At 36.2% G+C, this 24,717-nt stretch overlaps 1 protein-coding gene across 1 annotated transcript in view; it reads right to left on the bottom strand.

Annotated features, from left to right (window-relative positions):
- Positions 1 to 7,894: 7,894 nt before the first annotated feature.
- The window catches only part of IntS8 (integrator complex subunit 8), a 232,475-nt gene continuing 215,652 nt past the window's right edge, over positions 7,895 to 24,717 (bottom strand). Inside the window, exons 23-25 of the mRNA XM_090368890.1 lie at positions 23,929 to 24,047; positions 11,150 to 11,304; positions 7,895 to 8,240 (exon numbers count right to left, since the gene is read on the bottom strand). Of these exons, the coding sequence (XP_090225016.1) occupies positions 7,941 to 8,240; positions 11,150 to 11,304; positions 23,929 to 24,047 (574 nt within the window). The 3' untranslated portion in view covers positions 7,895 to 7,940. The remainder of the gene's footprint in view (positions 8,241 to 11,149; positions 11,305 to 23,928; positions 24,048 to 24,717) is intronic.

Genomic DNA, 24,717 nt, shown 5'->3' with positions numbered 1-24,717 from the left:
TATTCCATATAATTATCTTTGCACAGATGTAATATTTTTTTATCTGAAGAGATCTTAAATACAACACATCACGTTGTCTTCCAATGATGTATATATATATTTTGTTAGTTTAGTACCTTTGTATTGTCTCTTTTAAAGTGTAATTATAGTCTTCTTTCTTTGTTTTTGCTAATGACATTTTATACAATGGTAAAACTTCTAAAGTGATATTATGGTATCTTTAGAAATTTTCTCAAAATTATAAGAATTTAAATATTTACAAATGTAAAATTTTTGAAACAATGTATTTAATGAACGTTGATAAAGATTATGCTTAGGAACTGAATTTTATTAATTTCTAATGACATAAAAATGAATTTGAAGTAAAATTCAGTTTTTACTATCTTAATATAAGCTGTTTTTAGATGTTTTTAAAGATTCCTTTGTTCAGGACAGTGTTCTTGAATGGGAGGGAGGGGAGAAATCCATAATTCACTGTATAAGAAATTTTATTATTTAACACGTGCCTTTCCTTCTTACACTAATTCCTTTGTCCATTAAAATACACATCTTTCACTTAATTATTGCTCACAAACTCTAAAGATCCGACTCACTTTCCTCTTTTTTTCTTGCTTTTACTTCACACTTGCTGAACTGCCATCATATGTTGCATGCATTTAGTACTTTCTTATTTACTAATATTTTATTTATTTGTAGTACTGGCAGTCATGCCAGCGAAGTGCATTCCAAGTGCCTTATTAATAATTATTTGTTGTTTTTTGTTGTCTAGTTTCATTTGTGTTTTTATGCAATGTATAGTTTTAATTTCAAGTGCAACAAAGTCATATCACTGATGTGGCATTACAGCTCTGCTGTACGAGTCTCTTATATAAATATACGTGTGAGGAATGACTGAAATCAAAATATAATCTCCTCATTGTTTTAATATAGTGTGATGAGATTTGTGCATATGGTACTATCTAGTTGGTGCTCTGAGAGCAAAGTAACTATTGAATCACAGCAGTACCGTTATCTCTTTTGCAATGGTTCAAGCTTTCTGATAAGTGGAAATGCAACCTATTAAGTGACACCAGCCAAGTAGTGCCTTTCCTATAACAGAGTAAAGTATTTTTGTGATAAGTAGGAGAAAATAACAAAAAAAAAAAAAAAAAAAGGCTCTAGACACAGCCCATCTCATCAAGAAAAATGCAGAAAAAAAGTGTTTCATATAAACTTATTGACAAGTTAGAAGTACATATATTTAAATGTGTAGTCTACATGTAGTTTATCATATATATATATTGAGAGAGATATATAGTAATGCTGCTTATACATAACATACTGACTTATATTTTTTGCTGTGAATGTTAGTCTTTTTTGTAATTGTTGAAAGATTATTGGAAACCAACCTGTGTGATAAAGAATATTTGAAACTATATTGTACCTTTTCTAAATGATCTTAAATGGTTGGACTGAGTCTGATTTATGTAATGAGGGATGAGCAGATAGCGATAGGTTGTGAAGTAAACCGTGTTTTCCATTTAAAAGACTAGTTCCTAAATATATAAATATTACTTGACATTCCAAATTACCGGTCGCAGCTTACAGAAGGAAGTTTTGCAGGTTGTATTAAAAAGAAAAGTGACAATTTTGTGGCTATACCAAAAGCTATCTGCCCATCAGCTATTTTTACTGATAATGTATATAAAGTTGCGATCTCATATAAGAGATGCTTTTAATAATTACAATTTCCTAGTCTTTTCTGTGTTTGTTTTTCTTTATTAAAGAATTTTCACCTTGACACATTTTCATTGCAATTTATTTACTATAGTATTTTGTATATGCATCATAGATGCACTCACTTAGTAATGAATCAATATTATGTACAAGAAATGTTTGTATGATAAATATATATTTTAATACCTTTTCACCTGTCCAGAATTTAAACATATGCAGTTTGCCTTAATATTATACAGTTGCTAAAAACATCTGCCAAGTTTACTGAATTAACAAGTTGAAAACTATATAAGCAATGTCTTTGTGCCTTAAAATTTTCATAACTTCACAGTTAACTTTTAAGCAATGTATATTTTATATGTTTTTCTCCGTTTATAATTTTTGAATAAAGTTTCTATACTTTACAGTTTTTGCCTTATTTTTTTTCTCTTTCTTAACATTTGCAAACGTATATTACCTATCCATCCGGCATGCAAAGCTGAGTGGTCGGGAGCAGGAGTGCTGTAGCACACGCTCTTCGAGTAGATCGGGGTTCAAGTCACTGACTGCTAAATACAATCAATCTGCCAACCTGCACTGGATTAGTGTGGCAGATTATGGTTCATTTCCGTTACATGAATTGTTGAGGAGGCTTCCATCCTGCAGTGGATTGATAATGGCTACAGTTTGCTTTTACTTTATTACCTATCCAGTATCGTTGAAATAACTACCAAGCTTGTTTAAATTTACATTATAAGATGATTAGGAAGAGATTATCATTAGCCATATGGTGCAAGGAAGCCTGAGGCTTATGCTGCACCAGCCAAAAAAAAAAAAAAAAAAAATCTGAATTACCCTGTGAGAGAGAGATGATGAAGGTAGAAGGGAATCACAAAGAAAGAGAAGAATGATGATCATATCCAGCTCAGGATGCTGGGCGTGCCAAGCCCATACTCACCAGATGTGAGCCCATGGGGTTAGTATTAGTACCCAAGAAAAAAAACCTACTCATATCATCTCCTCTAATAGTTTATTCTAAAGGTTTATTCAAACCTTTATAATGCCAGATGGGAGTTTGTTCCAACAATCAACTAGCTGAAAGCAAACTTATGCACATCTATCCTGTAACCATCCTTTCTCAATTTAAATTTATGCCTCGTCATGTGGGTAGTTGGAGGAAGAGGAAAGATTCTATCAGCATTGAGCTTACTCATTCCATTCAAAACCTTAAACACTTCAATCAGATCATCTTGCAGATGCCTAATCTCCAGACACTGAAATTTGCAGAACTGAAGTCTTTCCTGGTAATTTTACCCATTTGTTCTTCCCACTAATGTTGTTACTCTTCTCTGTATTTGTTCCAGACCTACATCTCTCCCAAAATAAGGCTTGCAGACCTGTATGCAGTACTTAAGGCATGGCCTGACCATTGCTTTATACAATGGGATAATCACCTCCTTATCCCTGCAGGCAAAATTTCTGTATATCATTTAAAAAACCCTAATAGTTATCCAGGCAGCCTGTCTACACTGCTCACAGAACTTCATATCTGGAAAGATTACCCCCCAGATCTTTTTCATTCTCCACTGAGTGGTACCACACAGTTGGTATGTTAATTTGGGATTACTGCTATCCACATTGAAGTAACTTATATTTTGTCAATGTTAAACTTTAACTGCTACTTCTCACCATATCTTCCTAATTTTTTTAGTTCTTGTTTCAGTAGTATACCCTGATTATTGTCATTAACTATTGTGCCTACCTTCATATCATCTGCAAACTTAGACATTGAGGCTGATATGCCTTCATCATTATCATTAATGGATATAGAAAATGACAATGAGCACATAATCTTCACAGATCTAGTCTGAAGTATCTTCACCATTCTTTCTGTTGAGAGTTTTGTGTTAAATTTTTAGGTGCAGTGAAGAGGAACAGAGACAAATAAATCTGTCTGCAAATAACACCATCTGAAAAGAGACCTGATTGAAAATTTTAAGCCTTAAAATCCTTACTCTTTGATGATATGCACAAGGGGACAAATTTAAATTGGAAAAGGATGGTGTGGTGTGAAAATTTGCTTTCAGACAGACAGTAACTGATTGTTGGAATAAACTTTCAGCCAGTGTTGTAGAAGTGGGCAGTTTGAATACTTTAAAAGAAAGATTGGACATATTTTTAAATGGGATAGACAAATTTAGTGTGCTTTTTTTTTGGCTGATCTGTATTACTTTCTTCTTTGCATCATTTTTCCCACTGCTAATAATTAATTTATTAAAATCATTTTTGTTTTCCAAACTGTTGAATATGAATTGCATTCAGCAAGCTGACCATTTAGCACATGAAATCAGACAGTGGTACCTGAATTCTTCCAACAAATACATTCCTAAACTCACCATAAGCTGTAATTTTATATTTGGATATATTTTCCAAAATTACTAATGAAATTTTTTTCTCTTTTTAACCTAGCAGTGGCAGTGTCCCTAATCATAACACACATGGTGGTGCTGGCCTGTAAGACCCACCTATTTCTTCTCTTTTTTTTAAAATATTTATTAAATGTCAAGTTTTTTTAATGAAAAATATAAATTTGAAAAATTTTTCTTTTGTACTTTAAAAATCAAATATTTTTATTAATTCTATTTAAAGAAACATTATAAACATAAAATATAAGAATAAAACTACAGTCACTTCCATTTTCTAGTTCCTAAAACTGTTAAAATAGTGAAAATTCATATGAATGAATGCATTACTAAATTCTTCTGGTTTCACTTAATTACCCTTCGTAAATAACATATTTCACTTCCAAAACTACTCAAGTAAAACTCTGTGTATGTTTAAGTAGCTACACAGAGAAAGAGCCACTCATCTTGAACTAGCAATTAACGTGTAAGATATTTTTCTCAGGTGGGCCTGTAAAGCCCTGTGCCACTGTGACCAAATTAATATCAAAAATAGACTACTCGTCGATATTAAATGTAGCAATAATAGAATAAGAATAACTGCGAAACTAAGTTTTTGTTGCATTTTCAATACAATGTGTTTAAATTGTATTAACCACATGCCACAAAAAAATCATAATATATATATTATACGCATGGCAATAGAAATAATATGGGCATGGTGTTGAGTATACTGATAAAATTTGATATTTATTTGTTTTGATTTGTGTTGCCCTGTATAATTTAAAATGAAAAAGCATTTTAAAGCATATCAGAATAAATGAAAAAAAAAAAAAAAAAACCCCAAAGAATTGGGAGGGAGAAGCTTGTGAAATTTTCTTAATTACAGCATGCCTAATCTATAAATACTTTAAGAAAGTGTATCCTTTCTTAAATACTTACAGTTACCTGTAAGTATTTAAGAAAGGATTCACTTATAACATGCAATAAGGACAATTTACTTTATTGGTATGCTTGTAAAGTCTGAAGTAAATCTAAAAGAAGTGTTTAGATATTATTATTTACATATTACAGTCGATTATTTGGAAAAATTTTGGGTGACACTTCCATATGAACAGAGCACAAGATATACTATAAATAAGTTGGTCAATGCCTTTACAGGTAAGGGTTTTCTGACGGTTGGTTGCCTTTGTACTTTCCAAATTGCCTTTGTACTACTGCCAATTAAAATCAGTCATTAGCTGCAATACAATTTGGGTCTTTCTACAGTTATTCTAAAAGATGATATTAATGTGTATTACCTTTAGAGAGATCGATATATAAGACAGAACACAATTGGATCATAGGTAAGATCTTTAGCTGTATTAAAACATCACATGAGGCAAAGGGTTGTAATTAATGGTTACTCTACAGAATGTAATTCCTCAGGAATTAGTGATAGAACTACTTCTGCTTCTGATAATCTTAAATGACACTGACAAAGGGATACAGGATGTGACATCAATATTTGTAGATGATGTGAAGATTAAGAATGGTTAATGACTAGCACCAAGCAGCAGTTGTTCAGGATGATTTGGATAGGCATCAGGGATGGTCAGGTAAGTGGCAACTATGTTTTAACTGCCAAAATGCAAGGCAGAACACTTTGGAAATAAAGAAACACAAAATAACATACACCCAGAGGGAGTGAATTGAAAACAGCAGAAGAAATGGATCATGCCTCCCAGACTCTTCCATGATATGAAGCCAGAGAGTGTAACAATTGGAGATACTGCCATAAAATTTAAAGAGCAGGCACTTCAATAATTATATGCAAGAGATGCCACTAATTTTAAAATCTTGGAGCAGGTAGGTTTTTAAATTAACATTTCACTCCCTATTCAGTCAAGAGATGACATTTAAAACTACTTGGATGAGGGGTGGTGAAAAATAGATGAATCCGCATATGAGGATTCATCGTAGGGGTACATGCGCCCCCCCATAAGGTAACATATGTATTTGTGAGTTGCAGTCAGTGCCATAGGATATTTCCTAATCAATAATAAACGGTAGTGAAAAGATGCACAAATGCCGGTAAAAATATTTAATATTCAAAAATGTGTACATATAAAATATTCTGCATTACGTATATAATTATGTGGTAACTTCTTACATATCAAAATTAAACTTAAAATTCCAATTAAAATCATGAATTTAATCGATCTAAATTGATTTTAATTGATTTAATTTAATTGATGAATTTAATCATGAAAAATATGTTGATTTTGGGTTGTACCCTGGCCCTCTTCATGGTAAACTAAAAGGAGTATTAATTTTAAATCCCCCGCAGCGTTACCACCCGACAATAAAGTCAACTGATCCTTTGCCGCTTTGAAACCTGGCATAATTTTTTCTCCTTTCAATATGAAACTTCTTTTAAGCATTGGGTTCCAAAAAAGTCCTGCTTCATCTATGTTAAAAACTTGTTGAGAAGTATAACACACAATACCCCTCTTCGATAATTTTAACAAGTTCTTTTTTGAAAGTTTCGGCTCCTTGATCTGCACTTGCGGCTTCTACCTGGATTTTAAATATATTCAACCAGCCCTTACTAGTTTTAAATGGTTCCACTTTTTTTTTTTTTTTTTAGGTGAGTTTTCTTCAGATATAGGCTAATCTCTCTCCGTCTTTTTTTTTTTTTTTTTTTTTTAATAATATTTAACTAAACTGAATTCTGCATTAGATATTATCTTCAATAAAATTAGTTACAAAGTCTCTCCATTTCAATCCTAATAGACGGCCAAGCCCTAGTTGCTTGCAGTGGAACAGCTGTCTTTCCCGCTGCTAAAATTAATTCTTTATTTTTTATAATTGTTCTTACAGTTAAACTTGCCAGTCCTAAATTATGGCACACATCCGCTTGTTGTTGACCAGAATAGATTCGCTTCAAAACATCTTAATTCAATTTTCAAATTCAGTCTTTCTTACATTTGTAGTCTTGATACTGCATCCAGACATTTTTGCTTTTTCATTCTTATCCGCCATTATCAACTCTTCGAAAATGTAACTGTGTTGGTTGCATTAATTATGATACAATGTTCGAGTAAACTGTCCGTTACACACAATGTCTAATACTGTACTGAGTGATGACTAGACTTCGAATAAATGGATATAACGCAAATATTACAAGCAATATACTTGATCATTTTTTAAAATGTTGATCTCGGAACTGCGTAACAAGTCACTGTACTGCAATTAAATTAGCGTGCGAGAAAATTTCATTGAGCGTGGGAAACATTTTAATGCTGTTTTGCTATTCATTTTCAAGATATCAACTCCATCAAATGAAACGATTTCATTAAATATGCCAAAAATGCAATCTGTAAAAGAGCGTTATAGTGTCTAATACTGTACTGAGTGATAAATGCATAAATAAATGCATCGAATAAATGCATATAACGCAAATATTACAAGCAATATACTTGATCATTTTTTAAAATGATCAAGCGTTATTATCTATACGGGTTATAATATAAGAACGGCGTTATAGCGAATCAGCGTAAAGCGAACCGCGTTATAACGAAGGACTGCTGTATAATGGTATTTCACTATTGATAATAATAAAATAAAAAGAGTAATTACATTTGGTTGATTGAATATATCAATGATACACAGAGGAATTTTTCTGATTTAGTTATATATTAATTTTATACAAATTAAGAAAGGGCAAAATTAAAAAAGTGCTCAGATGAGTTTGTTAAATCAGCATAGTATATCAATGCTCTTAAAATTTATTTACGACACAACGATATAAAAAATGTATTTACACATTTTTATCATACACTGTACATAACATCTGCATCTTCATAAATACTGTTTTGCCATGGCTCTTAGAAACTTTCCTTTACGCAGATTGGCAGCTTCTCTCTGAATTTCCTCATTGTTGTTTGAATTTAATTCCAGTTGCCCAATAAGAGACAAAACTAAGTGACGTCTATCAATTTCTCCTCTACGTGCATGCAAGTTCACAAGAAATTCAAGAAGGGTAACATCCCAAATGCATGGATAGTAGACATCACAGCTGTCATTGCAAACTCTTTCACTCAATGATTTGAAGGCTTGAGTATAGTTTGGTTCTTCTAACAACTGGCTAAGAACTGCAGCCTAAAATAGTAATTATAATATAAATTAAAGTAGACATGATCTGTATGGAAAATAAATAAAACATCAGCATGATGTTTCGGTAACAAGTCAATAACACTAATAATTTAAGCATCATCATCCAACATAACAAATAAAATAAGATGATTTGTAACACTTTGTGGTCCAATATTATGGCAGCCATGATCATTGGTATTAACGATCGTAATACCAAAACTAAAGTAACTTTCAAATTGAAAATCACTGAAATGGTGGAGGAAGTTGTTTTTCTGGCTTTTAAAAGTTGCAATTGCAAAAAATTTCACTTTGATGAAAAGAAAATTTCAGTTTCAAAAGAAAATTGCTGGTTCAGCTAGTAGAAGTTCAAAATAACATTCATTTTAGAAAAAAATGTCTCTCTAGTTCAGATGCAGACAACAGACTAAATGGCCATCCTCATTTTGTGATGAAAGATAAAAAATGAAAATCTGTATAAGAAAGACAATTCAATATGTAGAGACAGAAGTGTTAGAGGTGGGAGAAAAGAAACAGTTTTGGTATTGTGGGACTACTTCAGAAAACAAGGATTGCATTCTGGTGAACGTTTCAATGAATATCACACACTAAATCATATAAATAATAACTTTAAAAAAATAAAAAAATTTTTTTTTTTTTTTTTTTTTTTTTTTTTTTAAGAGTTGGGCCACATTGTGAAGATAATGAAAAATAATGCTAGACTGCAAAATCCAGCATTTTTTTTCATTATTTTTAACCCTTTCTGGAGTATCTCCATATACCTATGTTTGAAGATCAATTCTTCTAAAATGTGACAAGCTGCCATCTCTTACTTTTGTTTCCAACTAATTGTAGACAATTTATAATGGACCGCTGCATGAAAATAGTTTTAAAAAACTGGAGAGAGGAAATTACATTTGTAGACCTACGTCGTTCACAATTTAGTGTTACAAAGTTGAAAACTATGAATTTCTCTGGAATTCAGATCCAGAAGTTGATAATAAAACCTCTACAGAAAAAAAAACTTGCTTTACAGAGCCTGTCACCGTGAATTGAGTGAGCAATTCATAAGCAATAAAATAAGCAGAGCAGCAAACATAGGAAGCTAAAAAATTCATTTGGTGCAAAAGAGAAATTAGCCTCAATACAAAATTAAATGTTTATAACAGTTTTTAAGCCTATTTCAACCTATAAAGCAGCAGGCTTGGTTAAGAAATAATCAATGCAATCTGCAACTGAAGGTTGCAGGTTGCATTGATTGCAGGCCATTGTGTTGCAACTTCACCATTGCAACACAATGGCCTTGTACTGAAAATGTTAGCATTATATGTTTTGAAACTGCCAGATAAAATATGAGATTATTAATAATAAATCAAAAGTTTGGAAAAAATAATGTAAATATTTTAAAAGAAAATTTTTTTATTGATGTTACGTATTCTGTAAGGTTTATAATGCCATACTATAAATGGTAAGCATATCTCATTTTAATGTGATTGTTATAGGGAATTAACTACTATGAAATTTTATTTTATTTTAAAAATTCTGTAATATTACTATTGCTTTAATGTAGTCAGTTTATAACACAAGTGTTAAAGTTGTTCCCCAACAGTTGTGTTATACCGAGGTTGCCCTGTACCTCATGATAAGTATATTCTTTCATCAGAGGTTCTGGGAACTGCTACAGTATACTTGCACTTTGTAAAGTGAACTGGAGAATGAAAGTAAAGTTATTGTAATTTCCTACAATTAGTGGTATTCAGTATAGATTATGTAATATAATTCTTGTAGAATTCTTACACTAAGATGAATAGTATCTAAAAAACAATGCTGGGGATGGTTACCTCATCATTTCAATACAACCTAAGTTGTAAAGGTACTGAACTCAGCATTTTCTTTTCTTTCTGTTCTAGAACTGTTCTTTTTTTTCTTCTTACAGGTATCGATTTTTTGATTTTGTCTAGTTAACTTACTGTTGAAAGGTAAGACATCCTCGGTGACAGCTTAGCTGGCAATGTATTTAGCCAGCAAAATACATTGCCAGCTAAACTGCCAATTTTTTTGGAGCGGTCTAAATTCAATTCCCATTCAAGATCCCAACAGGAAGATCTTTTAGGTACACTTCAGTCAAGGCTGATTTCAGGTGGAGAGAGTAGAGAACCCCCCCCTGCCAGTTATTTCACTCATCATTTCCCCCATGAGCATGCTGTGCAGGTGTTTCAGCCTGCACAACATGCAAATTGCCTCCTTGAACACAATTTCTTCAGACACATACACAATACAGATATGAATAACAAGCTCTGGTACTGTTCAAATAATAATTTGAATTTTTTGAAGTTATTATAATAGCTCTTTGTCAGCTTTCTAAAGTACTGGAGTGAACTTGGATAAACTGCTAATTTTTCATGTGGGATATCTGAGTGGTCAAGTAAAAGAGTGCAGCAGAGTATGCGTTTGAGTTGGCTGTGGCTCAAGCTTACATGTACGCTAAATAAGGTTAATGATTGTAATCATTGTTGAAATGATTAATTGTAACCTCCTCTGACTAGTGGTCATGCTGGAGTATAAAACAGGATTTTTAAAATGAATGACCTATTCAGGTTTTTTTATCCTGAATTTTTAAATTCAGGATAAAAAAACCTGAATAGGTCATTCATTTTACTGCAGCATATCAGAATTACTCAACTTCTACATACTGCTAAACAAACTTCAACTTAGTCTATTGAAAGTTTCATCCAAGAATCTCATGAGGACTTGGTTGATGGACTATTACAAATCTGCAGTACCCCAGCCTCTAAGCTTTTCTATTTCAGGTTATGATGTTGCTATAATCAAGAGAAAACTGAAGTACTAATATTGTTAATAAAAATAAGTAACAATCTTCTAATCCAATTCCAGGTAAAATAAATAATACAAATTACCTGAGTATGATTTTGCAGTTTGGTGCAACAGTGTATCATATGTTTATATTGTACATCATCAAATAGTACTCTGGATAAAGGCTGGGAGAAATAATCACTGCAAACCATTGCAGCTGACAGGTACTGTTTCATTGCTGCAGCATAATGGCCTTGTACTGAAAATACAAATATTTTAAATATTATACGTTAGAAATTTCCATACACAACGTTATCAGACTATTATAATAAATCAAAAACTTGGAAAACAAAATTGAATATTTTAAAAGAACCCCAAAAGCAGCTTATTTAACAGTATAAAAAATGAACAATTATAAATTATATGTAAATAAAAGATTTACCATCTTGCTACAAAGCAAATTATTAATTTACAAACTGATTACAGAACCTGGCAACCACTGGATAACAGTACAATTGCTACCTTGCATATGCATTCTACTGAAAGAAAATCAAATTTATAATCATAATACTAATATTTACTAGCACATTCTAAAATATCTTAGGATAGGGTTAACTTTTTCAAAAATATCTTATTATCAAATTAAAGATATGAGTAATTATCACTGACCAATTAAAGAAAATTAACAGTTAATTTAAAAAAAAAATATTTGGGTAAAACATTTCAATTTCTTTTTTTAATTTGTTTAGTAGCAACATATAGTAATAGTAATAGAGGCATGTGATGCTAGAAAGCAAGAGTATGAGCTTATATAGCATCAGCCAAAAAATAAAAATAATAAAAATAAATAAATAAAATAAAAAAAAATTCACACAACCATTCCCTCTAAAAGTTTGTCCACTTCCTCCTTGAATTTATTTAAGTTTTCAACTTCCACAATGACAGATGGAAGTCTGTTCCAGCAATTAACCACCTGCTGGCTAAAGGCAAATTTCCACACATCTATTCTACAACTGTCTTTCCTCAATTTGAATTTATCCCCCCTCTTAGGTTCCTAATCTGAGCAAATGGAAGGTTGGTTGGTTGGTTTGGTTTTATTGGCGCATTAGCTACTAAGGCTATAATGCGCCAAGACCATGTCATTTATAAAAAAGTTTAAACTTTCAGTGACCTAATTAATTAGGTCACTATGTCCAAAATGTATAACAAATATATAAAGGAAAAGTAAATTTTATATTCGATTAAAAATATTTATTGATTTTAAAAAGCTAAAAACAGCAGACACATTGTCATTGTCGGATAAAATCTGACTGAGTGTATACGGCTCAGTCAGATGATTAAAAGCGGTAAGACGGATATTTCTAAAATCTGGACAATCAATTAAAATGTGTCTCATGGATAAAACTGTGCCACAGTTCTCGCACATAGGACAGTCATCTGCCCTCAGCAGAAAAAAATGTGTAAGATGACCGTGTCCTATGCGGAGACGAGCTAGAACAACTTCCTCCTTACGATTCCTGCGCAGACTAGACTGCCACGGTTCAATTACAGGCTTTATACGATGTAATTTATTCGCAGTCTGTCTATACCACGAATCCTGCCATTGGGAATGTAACTTTTGATGTACTATTTGCCTGTAGTCTGTATAGGGGACTAACAGGCAGCAGTTATTATTGGGAATTGCTGATTTGGCTGCGGCGTCAGCCAAATCATTTCCCCTAATCCCAATGTGGCTCGGAATCCAGCAGAAGCGGATGTCATATTCGCGTTCATGGAGAACGTGAATCTTCTGCTGAATGCTAGACAGAACTGGATGAGGATTATACCTCACAGATATTAAAGCCTGTAACACACTGAGAGCGTCGGAATATAAAATGAACCGTTGGTATTGGCATTCACTAATGTGATCCAAGGCTAACTCTATAGCATGCAGCTCTGCAGTAAATATACTGCATTCAGAGGGAATCTGCTCCGATGTAGTGCTGTCTGTAAAGACAGCAGCAGATCCCACATATGATTCCGATTTCGAACCGCCTGTGTAGACTGGCGCGAAGTCGGAATGTTCAGCTCGGTGTGCTGAATAAAGCTGCAGGTAGACCGATGATGGAGTGTCCGACTTTCCCCAATTTCTAAGGGACAAGTCACATGCCGGGAAATGAGCATGCCAGGTGGAAAGGGTTGCTTTGGTGTTTGGGCAACCTTGTCTACCTTCATATTAAGTTCTTTGAGTAGCTCTTGGAGACGAATACCAAAAGGACGATTGGCAGTCTTACGGGTGTTGTACAAATTTTCCCATCGTGGCTCAAAAACGAATGGCCACGTAGGATGGTCTGGCAGGGATTTCAGTTTTAAGGCGTACTTTAAAGACAACTGCTTACGTCGAAGCGATAACGGTGGTTCGTTTGCTTCGACATATAAGCTCTGGACAGGAGATGTTCGAAATGCTCCAGTAGCGATACGTAGAGCCTGATGATGGACAGGGTCCAGCCATCGAAGGGCACTGTCTCTAGCTGAAGTATATACTTGGGACCCATAATCTAATTTGGATTGCACAAGTGCACGGTAAAGCCGGAGCAGGGTGCATCGGTCTGCACCCCAAGATAAAGAGGAGAGGGAGCGGAGCATATTAAGGCCTCTTGTGCACTTTGTGCGGAGTTGACGAATATGATCCAAAAATGTCAGTTTTTTATCGAATATGAGTCGCAAGAATTTTGTGTTCGCTGCTACTGGAATAGCATTTTGTCCGAGCCTTAATTCAGGTTCAGGATGAAGATTACGCTTGCGACAAAAGTGTACGCAAACGGTCTTCTCCGGCGAGAACCTGAAGCCATTAGCAAGTGCCCAGACATTCAGATTATCAATGGCTTTCTGCAGTTGTCTTTCAATAACCCTCATGTTGCATGACTGACAAAAAATGCTAAAGTCATCAACATAGAGGGCACTGTTTACAGTTGGAGGAAGTTGTTCTGTGATGGAATTTATTTTGATGGCAAAAAGCGTGACACTTAATACTGATCCTTGTGGTACTCCCTCCTCTTGGCTAAAGGAGCGAGAGAGTGAGGATCCCACACGAACTTGGAACGATCGATTGGCTAAAAAGTTTTGAATAAAAAAGGGGAGATGCCCTCTAAGGCCTAGGCTATGTAAATCTTTTAAAATGCCAAATCTCCAAGTTGTGTCATACGCTTTTTCCATGTCAAAGAACAACGACACCAAGTGTTCACGTTTTAGGAAAGCATCCCGGATGGATGCTTCCAATCTAATAAGATGGTCCAAAGTGGACCGGTTCCTTCGGAAGCCGCACTGGATATTGGAGAGAAGGTCATTTGATTCTAGATACCATATTAAACGAGAATTAACCATTCTCTCCAGGATTTTGCACAGACAGCTAGTCAGAGCAATAGGACGATAATTGGTGGTGACTTTTGGATCCTTTCCTGGCTTAGGAAAGGCAAGAACGATTGCCTTTCGCCAGGAGTCCGGAAACTGCCCTTCAATAAAGATTCTGTTATACAGAAGGAGCAGACAATCCATAGATTTTGGTGAAAGATGTTTAATCATTTGATAATGGATGCCATCTGGTCCAACGGCACTTGCTTTGGAAAGAGTGAGGGCTCTTTCCAGTTCCTGAATGGTGAAATCCCTGTTGTAGGGATAAATGCTCTTAGATTTAAAGTTAAGTGCCTGTTTTTCGATTTTATATTTCAGGACCAGGAACTCTGGGGAATACGAAGATGTTGCAGAGATGTTAGAGAATGTTTCCCCAAGAGAATTAGCTATTGCAGTTGGATCTGCAATAGCGCATCCATTATAATCTAGGATTGAAGAATGGTGGGATGTATATTTTCCCTTCATTTTCCGGATTTTATCCCAGACTACCATAGAGTTGGTAGACTGGGTAATAGATGATGTAAAACGGATCCACGATTCCTTTTGACTCTGACGGCGGATATATCGTGCTTTGGCTCGTGCACGTTTAAAGGCTATAAGGTTGGTTGTGGTAGAATATCGGCGAAATATCCCCCACGCTTTGTTTTGAGCCTTTTTTGCTGCTGTGCATTGTGAATTCCACCAAGGTTTAGGAAATGGTGGAAACCGGGCAGATGTTTTTGGAACAGCATTCGCAGCTGCTTGGACAGTATTTTCTGTGATGTACTTAACTGCATCATTGATAGGCTCTTGACTGACTGTGCTAAGATCAAAATTTGCCTGATGTTGGAAGGCAGTCCAGTCAGCCTGATCAATCTTCCACCGTGGTAACCTGAAGGGAAGACATGGCCTCCCGCTGTGTACTGAGGTTATCACATGGAAGTGATCGCTTCCGTATGGATTCTCCTCCACTTCCCAAGTGAGTGAAGGAGTAGAGAAGGGGAGCAGATAGAGAGATCAATGGCAGAAAAAGTACGGGTAGGCATGTGGAAGAAGGTGTTTGTTCCAGTATTTAGAAGGGAAAGGTTATTGTCATTGAGCATACGCTCTATGACTCGTCCCCTTCCGTTGATGTTAGCACTACCCCACAGGGTGTTATGTCCGTTAAAATCCCCGAGAAGTAAGAAAGGGGGAGGCAGCAGCGTTAGAAGATCATCAAGGTCTGCCTGGGTGATGTCAGTCCCAGGTGGCAAATAAATGGAGCACACAGTTATTAAAAATCCCACTGAAAGGCGAATTGCAACAGCCTCTATGCTAGTTGTAATTAGCAAGGGCTGCACGGGGGTCTGGTTACCCACAAGGATAGCCACTCCCCCATGCATCGGGCCATCCGCAATTCTATCCTTTCGAAAAAATGTGATGTTGTGCATGGTGGGATCATCATTTGCCTTTAGATATGTCTCCTGCAAGCAAAAGCAAACTGGCTCATGCTTTTGCAGGAGGGCCTTGATGTCATCAATATTTCGCCGGAATCCACGACAATTCCATTGTAGGAATTTAGCCATTATTTTGGCTTGGTGGGTCCATCAGGCGGCTTCCGAGGTGCTGAGGGCTTACTTTTATCAGTCTTGGATTTATCTTTTTTGGGGAAGAATGGACGCTGTCCCGTGTCCATTTCTTCCTCCGCAAAGAGTTCCAAGACTGAATCTTCGGGTACCTCCTTCTGCTCGACATCCATGTTTTCTTGGGTTCTAGGGGGGACATCCCCTTTTTTATTCTTATCTTTCATAGTTACCTTTATTGCTTGTGGAGCATTAGGAGGTACCGATATAGGAGTGGCAGCTGATTGGTACTTTTGTGCAGGTTTTGGAGAACTTAAAAGATATCGCGCGATGGGAGTGAAAGACTCCTTTGGAGGAATGGTCATGTCCGTCTGAGTTCCAACGGAACATCTCCCTGCTACCTTCTGGGCGTAGGTAGGTTTGTTAATATTCAGGGGTTTGACCGATTTCCTCGCCTCCTGGTATGATATATTTAGCTCTGCCTTCAGCCGTTGAATTTCTTTTTCTTCTTTCCACCTCTGGCATGCTCGTGAGTAGGCCGGGTGTTCGCCTTCACAGTTAATACAGGTGGGTTTTGCGGCTGAACATGCTGTTGTTTTGTGGTCCTTTGCACTGCATCGAGCGCATGCAAGGACTCCACGGCAGGCCACTTGAGAATGTCCATACTTCTGGCATTTAAAACACCGTAAATGGTTCGGAACGTATGGACGCACTGAACAGTTGATGTATCCAGCTTTAATCTCGTCAGTAGGTTTAGGAGAGTTAAAAGTCAGGATAACGCTCCTGGTTTTAACTATTTTTCCATCCCTTCGCGCAGTAATTCTCTTGACGGCAATAACTCCCTGGGGTTTTAATTCGGAGCAGATTTCCTCCTCGGTTACGTCGAGAAGGTCCCACTCCGAAATGACACCTCTCGATGAATTGAGTGTTCTGCGTGGTGTCACCGTTATAGGTATTCCTCCGATTGATGTTGTTCGGAGTAGATGTTCGGATTGCCTGTCATTTTTAGTTTCAATTAAGAGGTCTCCAGAACAGAGTCTCTTAACTGATTTGGGAGAACCTGCTAACCCATCTAACCCTTTTTGCATGAAAAAGGGCGACATTTTACCAATCGGTTTTTCACCGGTTGAGTGCATGATTAGGAACCTTGGGACTGGCCCTGATGGTAATTCGGTTCGCTGCCTCTTATTAGCAATAATGCTATCTGATTCCCTGTCTAAATTTTCAGATAGGGACCGGGTTGGGGCCCCTGAAGGAGTAAGTTTATCAGGATTCATAGAGATTTTTTATTTGTTCAGTGCCCGGGCTCCCCACCCACCACGGAGCCCAAAGGGACACCCACTACCCGGCATGCAATAAATGCGCTCGGGAGTGGAATGCCAGGGCTACCCAGACACTATACCCGCACCGCCGCCAGCCTGAATCCTGTCCCTCGGACCATGAGGGTAGGGGCGTGGCATTGACACGGTTGACCCTCGCAGGCGAGCCTACTAGCCGATTGATCCTAGCCGGGCCTTCCAGGACCACCCGTCTTGTCGAAGCAGGGGCCAAAGTGGTGTATTGAAGCTGGGCCCCTCAACCACCAGGATCCCCCTTTCTGAATTTCCACGGGTCGCAGCGCACGGCAAACACGCCGGATTCCATTGATGTAAGCCTGGAACCTGGGCTGTGGGCGTTGGATCCCAGTGATGCTAGTCTGGAAGTCCAGCAGCGTCACTGGGAGGTCCCCTCACCACGTACAGGTGCCCACGTCGAGGGGAGCAAATGGAAGAATCCCATCAGAATTCAGGGTGCTCAACACATTCAAGGCTTTATACACCTCAATCAGATCACCTCGCAGGGGCTTAGTCTCCAGCCACTGCAATTTGCAGAACTTAAGCCTCTCTTGTTAAGAGGATCTCTTCATTCCCCTCACCAATCTTGTTGCCCTTCTCTGTACATGCTCAAGAAAATCTACATCCTTCCTAAAATGAGGCTTCCAGACCTGTATGCAGTACTCAAGATGTGACCTGACCATTGCCTTATACAAAGGGATAATCACCTCCTTTCACTAAAATTCATAACTTTATATAACTACTTTGCAGAAAATATTTTCACTTAGACTTTTCTTGATGGAAGCCTATCTCTCTCTTGTTTTTTTTTTTTTTTTTTATGAAAACCCCAAACACGAGAGGTATTAGAACCTACAGTACTTAGTACTGTGCTTGGGTTGGAGGTTGAAAAGACGAGAGAAGATATTTGTTGACATTAGACTTCAACTTCTGTAGGCTGTAATTTTCTGAAAATACGTATGAGGGAAGGTTGTTCCAGAAAACAGCAGTTGAATGAATAAATGAGGAAGATGAAAAGTTGGTTCTATGATTTTGAAGTTGGACAGTAAATGTATGTTGGCTGGTGGTGGCATGTGATCGAACTTTTGAAAGAGAGAGAGGGAATTATACAAGCCAAATCAGAAGAACAGTGCCTGGAAATATCTGTAGAAGAGGCATGCAGCAGAAACAGTACATCGATGAGACAGTGAGTGGAGAGACTGTTAGAGATGAGTCATTAATTAACCTAACTGCTCTATTCTGATTGGAATCTAGAAGCCTGAGAGAGGTTTTAGGGGCACCGCCCCAGATGTGGGAACAATATTCCATGGTAGGTCGGATTTGCGATTTGTACAGAGTGAACAGCTGTTTGAAAGAAAAGTAATGCCAAGAGTGAAAGAGAAAACCAAGTTTTTTAGATGGAGAGGAAGCAATATTTGTAATGTGCTTGTGCCAAGAGAGATTAGAAGTCAGGGTAATCCCCAAAAGAGATATATCAACTTGCCCAGAAATCAGAGTGTCACCAAAGATAAGTATAGAAGCAGAAGAATCCTTTTTGCAAGATATAAGACAAGACTGAGTTTTAGAAGGATTGAAATCAACTAAGTTGTCTTTGCCCCACTGGAGAATTACCTGAAGATCGGCATTTAAGGAATTGGTAGCAGATATTTGAGAAGTTGAAGCTGATTGAGCAGGGCAAGGTTTCTCAAAATGGAAAGTGGAACGTAATGTGCTATCATCAGCAAAACTATGGATACGATTTCCGGTCAATGGAAGAAGGTCATTAATATACAAGAGGAAAAGAGTGGGGGAAAGTACTGAACCTTGGGGGACACCAGCATTAGTGGAGAAGTTAGAAGACAGAGAGCCATCTACCATCATCCTCTGTGAGCGATCCGAGAGAAAATTGGATAACCAATTGCAAAAAACAGTTGGCAAACCATAAGATGGAAGCTTGTTTAGAAAACCTTTATGCCAAACAGGATTGAAAGACTTTGAGATGTCAAGAGCAACTGCTTGTGTTTCACTGAACTTTTCCATTGAATTTGTCCATAAATGGGTAACATAAGCCAGAATATCACCAGTGAATCGACACAGACAGAATCTGTTCTGGCAGTCATTGATCAGACAGAAGGTTTCTATGTAGTTTAAGAGTTGGCGGTTAATTGATTTCTCCATTACTTTAGAAAGAGTAGAAGTAATTGCAATGGGACGATAATTGGATGGGAGGGATTTGTCTCCCTTTTTAGGAACTGGCTGGATATGAGCAAATTTCCAAGCACAAAAGAAGGAAAAACACCTTTGGAATAAGAAAGTGAAAAAAGGCGGCAAAGAACAGGAGTAAGTTCAGGAACACAGGTTTTGAGAACAAGTGAAGAAATACCATCGGAACCTGGAGCTTTCTTAGCATCAAGATTCGTCAAAATCCTTCTGATATCCTTTTGACGGATGTTGTTATTTGTTGTTGTTATTTGGTTTTTAGGAGCATTAGCAACTAAGGCCATATTGCTCCGGTGCGGTGGTCATTCCCTGACCTTTCCGCATCTTCCGTATTTGGTGGTGAGGGGCTCGAACCCCGGTCTAATCAAGAAGCGTGTGCTACGCACTGCTGCTCCTTCCCACCTGGCTACGGAGGCGCCCCTTTTGACGGAAGACCACAGGAGGCATTGAATGGAGCATGTTGGGAATGGTGGTAGGTGTTTTACCAAGGTCATTAATACATTAGTTGTAAGAAAAATGGGATGCTAGCAGGTCAGCTTTATCCTTGGCTGAAGTGACAACAGAACCATCTGGTTTTGACAGAGGTGGGAGCAGAGATGGGCTAAAGTCGCAGCCGATAGCTTTGGCAAGAGACCAGAATTCTTGGCTACCATTAGGGCAAGAAGCAAGTTTTCTACTTTTAGCCTGATCAAAATCTAGTTTGGACTGATTAATAACTGCTTGAAAATTGTTGTGGGCTTTGGTGTAGGCAGAAAATGAAACTGAAGAATTGGAAACAAGCCTATCTGGTCATGTGTTATCTCTGGTGAAAACTCTGATAGTATTTCTTGAAGTTGTTTTAGAAAATGCAACAAAATAAAGTTGAAATAAGCAAACACTATGCTGGCTAAATATATTCCAACTTTAATGTTTTCATTGCAAACTTCAAGCTGCTTTCTCATGGAAATGGCTAAAATTTGATTCCCACAACTGATTAAAGTTGAAGGATACTTCTTGTTGGTATGGGAGGAGTAATTATGAGTTATTTTACCCCATCGCCAATTTCATCTTTCTTGGGCAAGAGGGTCTTATGTTGAATATATCAACTGTATATCAAAATGATCCAATGCTTACACTTCCCACACTAACTGTCAGCTACTTAATGTTATTAAATGGTACATAAAAAAGTGGTGAGAGGGTGAATTTCTGCTTCATGCCAAATAAAGGGTATGTACGATGCCTCACGTCATACAAACCCTTTACTCCCTTTAAAAGATTTTCTTTGATGCTGTCTTCTTCTAATTGAAAGAGCAGATTTCTAGGTGTTTTTTCATGATTAACAAATTCTAAATACAAGTTCTTGTATTCCCATAACTTTGCTACAATTTGTCTTAGGTGCTGATAGTGTTACCATGTTAGATTGGTACAATTGGAAAAAGGAAGCTAGCTGAAATTATGAATAAATAGGTTACTAGAGAATAACCTTACCTCAGATTTTATAGTTAAGATTAGGGTAGTGGTTCTCATGGCACACTGGTCTGTCACAACCCTTTTCAAGCGTGACGTGAATATGTATCCTTTAACTTCAAGTATGACTTGAGTGACAAAAGACAGAACCACTAAATTAAGTGGGAAAAAATCAAGATTTGATGGAGGTGGAGCAAATTCAGAACAATATGCAGAGTTAGGGGAACAGTAAAGGCTGTAAAGAGAGTTAAAAAAAAAAGTTCTAGGTAAGGTTGTTCTAATAAGGAATAGCAGAGTGGGCATGCATAAATGCTATTTACAACAATCATTAGGACAATAGTGTTGGTTAAAATCGATAGTTGAAAGTTAGAATTAGTATAGTTCAGAAGGTTAAATATAAGTGGACATTAAGAAACTGCACCACACAAATTTAATATTTAAATATCAAAAACTTTTTTTGGTTTGGAGAACATAACATGACTCACGATATACTGAAACAAGCTGCATTATGTTAAGCGTTTACCGCATTCCATGAGATAGATTAAGAAAATGTTGGGTGATTTGATATTTCTGCAGATAAACTGTTCCATTAGTTTGACTTTTTTTTTGCAATTATTTAAGAAAATAAGGAGAGTTGAAATTTTTAGATATGTCATACATATTTAGGTAGTGCTAACTTCTTCAAATCTAATGTAGCCAAGTTGATAAATAAGCAAAACGTATTGCAAAATTGGCATTCTTACTGAGCCTCTCATTGTGAAATCGTTCACAAGTTTCCCACTCTTGCGTTTCAAATAAGTAATGCTACCCAAGTAGAGAATACTTGTTACTTATTATCAGTTGAGTGCCACCACCACCACCCAAAAAGCCTCCGTAGCCAAGTGGTCAAGAGCAGATCAAGAGCAGTAGCACATGCTCTTTGAGTAGACCAGGATTAAAGCCCCTGACTGCTAATGCTAAATATGGTCAATCTGCCAACCCACAATGGGCCAGTGTGGCAGATTACAGTCCATTCCCTCAACATGAATCGTTGAGGAGGCTTCCATCCTGTAGTGGGTTGATAATGGCTGCAATTTACTTTTTTACCACCCAGAAGGCACCACTTTAGAGATAGTTATCTTTTCAATACTGGGTGGATAGGCACTCAGAGTGTAAGGAATGACAAACTAGTTGAGAATTATCTACACGATATGACAGCTGCCAAAAGGTGTTCATAAGTAATACTATACAAAATTTATTATTATACTAAAATTTATTTAGTATTACTACTGTGCATCTTTCATGTAGTGCAAATAGTTCATAACTAGGTTGTCATCCCATACACTTTGGGTACGTACCCACCCAATGATGAGGAGACAACAATCTCCAAAATGGTGCCATCTGAGTGGTGGTGCTCAACTGAGAATAAGTTTAGTTCAATCACATCATCTTGGCTATTCCAAAATATTTACATTTCATAACCTGCATGAAGGTGACTGGAGTCCACCATGCCAATTTACATGGATCAAATGCCACATTACAGTCACATAGCTCAAATTCAAAGTAAACTAATATTCTTTCTCAAAAAATTATATTAAAAAACAAAACAAATATTTAAACTTACCTAATCTTTTTTGATTCCAATGAATGCAAATAAGATATACAAGTAATGTTATTAAAAGAATCTTTATTATAAAAATCAAACATTAGATAGTATGAATCAGAGCTGTAATACTCAATATGTTCTACGTTGATAATAATATTAGTAAAATAATAAGAGGAGTTTACCTCAATATAGTACGTAGAACACTTCCGTATGATACCCTCCAGAAATTAAAATGGAAAAAACGAAAAAATCGACAACTTACCGGTACATTAGAGTAAAATATAAATAATTAAATAATCAATGTAACACAATTCAAAACAATTTAAAACAATTAAAAATCAAATTAACACAATTAAAAGAATCTAACGAAAATATTCAAAACGATTTTCCTTCCTAATTTTGCACCAAGCCATTCAAAAAATCTCCAATAATTGTGTGTATCGATTGTTTACTACTGGAGAGACAGGAAGTGAATGAAATAGTCAATAAGAGGAAGGAAAATCGTTTTGAATATTTTCGTTAGATTCTTTTAATTGCGTTAATTTGATTTTTAATTGTTTTAAATTGTTTTGAATTGTGTTACATTGATTATTTAATTATTTATATTTTACTCTAATGTACCGGTAAGTTGTCGATTTTTCGTTTTTTCCGTTTTAATTTCTGGAGGGTATCATAGAAGTGTTCTACGTACTATATTGAGGTAAACTCCTCTTATTATTTTACTAAAAATCAAACATATATCCCAAATCCAGATATATTTTTTATCTAGTGTTGTAAACACTATTGGCCTGAGGCCACTATACTTGATTAAACACGATCAGAACTACCTGATGTTGGCTTTTAAGCACATATTGTTAAATTGGTGGATTCATAATAATTTAAAAAAATAATATATTCTAATATTTAAAAAAATAAAAAACTTTACTGAAAAGTGAAGGAAAATCAAACATCAGAAAAGTGAAAATAATTCTGATAACTGGGTATTTTACCCAATTATCAGAAAATGTGAGATTAAATTGGAGAAGTTAGCAGGTATGTATATGTATTTACATTTTCCACTTAAAAAGTTTAATAGCTGAGCATATGTAAGTAGAGAAGACTACTGTTACTCTCCATAGGTCTCTGTGGTCCCTTCATCTGTAGTATCTGAAATCGCTTTTCCCACCTCCTTCACCTTTCATCCATGACAAAAGACCCAGGATAAGGAATTGGAATGTTGGGCACTCCCCCCCCACCTATCTCTATTGTCAGTTAATTTTAATAAAATTCTAAATTAAACCTTGCTGCTAATGGGGAAATATTTTAAAGAGAACTAGTGAATACTACATTTACTGTAAATTTGCCAAGACTACACATAAATTTACGTTTTTTTTTTTTTTAAAGCAGCTTACCATAATATAAATCCCCACGAGTCCTTAGCCAAGAAGAATGAGTTGGATGGACTGAAAGTGCATGCTGTAATGTTTCTTGAAAAGCTCCTACAACTGATGGAACGCTGAACACAGCAACACTAAAACACAATAATTATTTCAAAATTAAATATTAAATAATGAAATGATATATTTAAAATGAATTTTCAAATAAAAAAAAATGCAAGAATAACTTAAGCACATTTCATTTCGTGCGACTTATACAACTTTTGTCTCACCCCACACACCAAAACAGTCAACTTAAATGGATGCACCTCATTACCAACAACTTGTCATGCTGTTTAATTTCCTAAAGAGACTGAACAAGACTGTTGGTTGCAAGAGGATGGCTCAACAATGGCAGTATTATTTAAATATATTATGTAAATTTTTTGATAACCAGATAATTTCAATGGGGGTATAACTGGAACAGGACATAATCCAGCCAAGGGGGATGTCTTTGCATGTGCTAGGTGCAGGAAGTGTGAAGAAATTAGGCACCAACTCAGTGTTCTGATGGGTGTTTATGAAATTTTGACGAGTAGGGTAGATGTCCTCAAAGAAATTAAAATGGGGAAGCCATCAAGCTCTCAACTGCCCAACTCAATGACAGAGCTCACACTTATGAATTATGCAACACAGCAGCAATCTCCAAGGCAGAATGAGCTAATCCCACAGAAGGTGATTATTGAAGAAAGGTGATTATTTGTTGGTGACTATTGTCAGGGAAATATGGTGTGCAAAAAGGACAGGTGGAATAGGATCAGGGTA

The sequence above is a fragment of the Mastigoproctus giganteus genome, chromosome 2 (assembly GCF_048544385.1).
Source record: "Mastigoproctus giganteus isolate SK-2022 chromosome 2, ASM4854438v1, whole genome shotgun sequence".
In the NCBI taxonomy this organism is placed as follows: Eukaryota; Metazoa; Arthropoda; class Arachnida; order Uropygi; family Thelyphonidae; genus Mastigoproctus; species Mastigoproctus giganteus.
The sequence above is the reverse complement of the archived record's forward strand: the minus strand, read 5'-3'. Positions and strand labels throughout refer to the sequence as shown.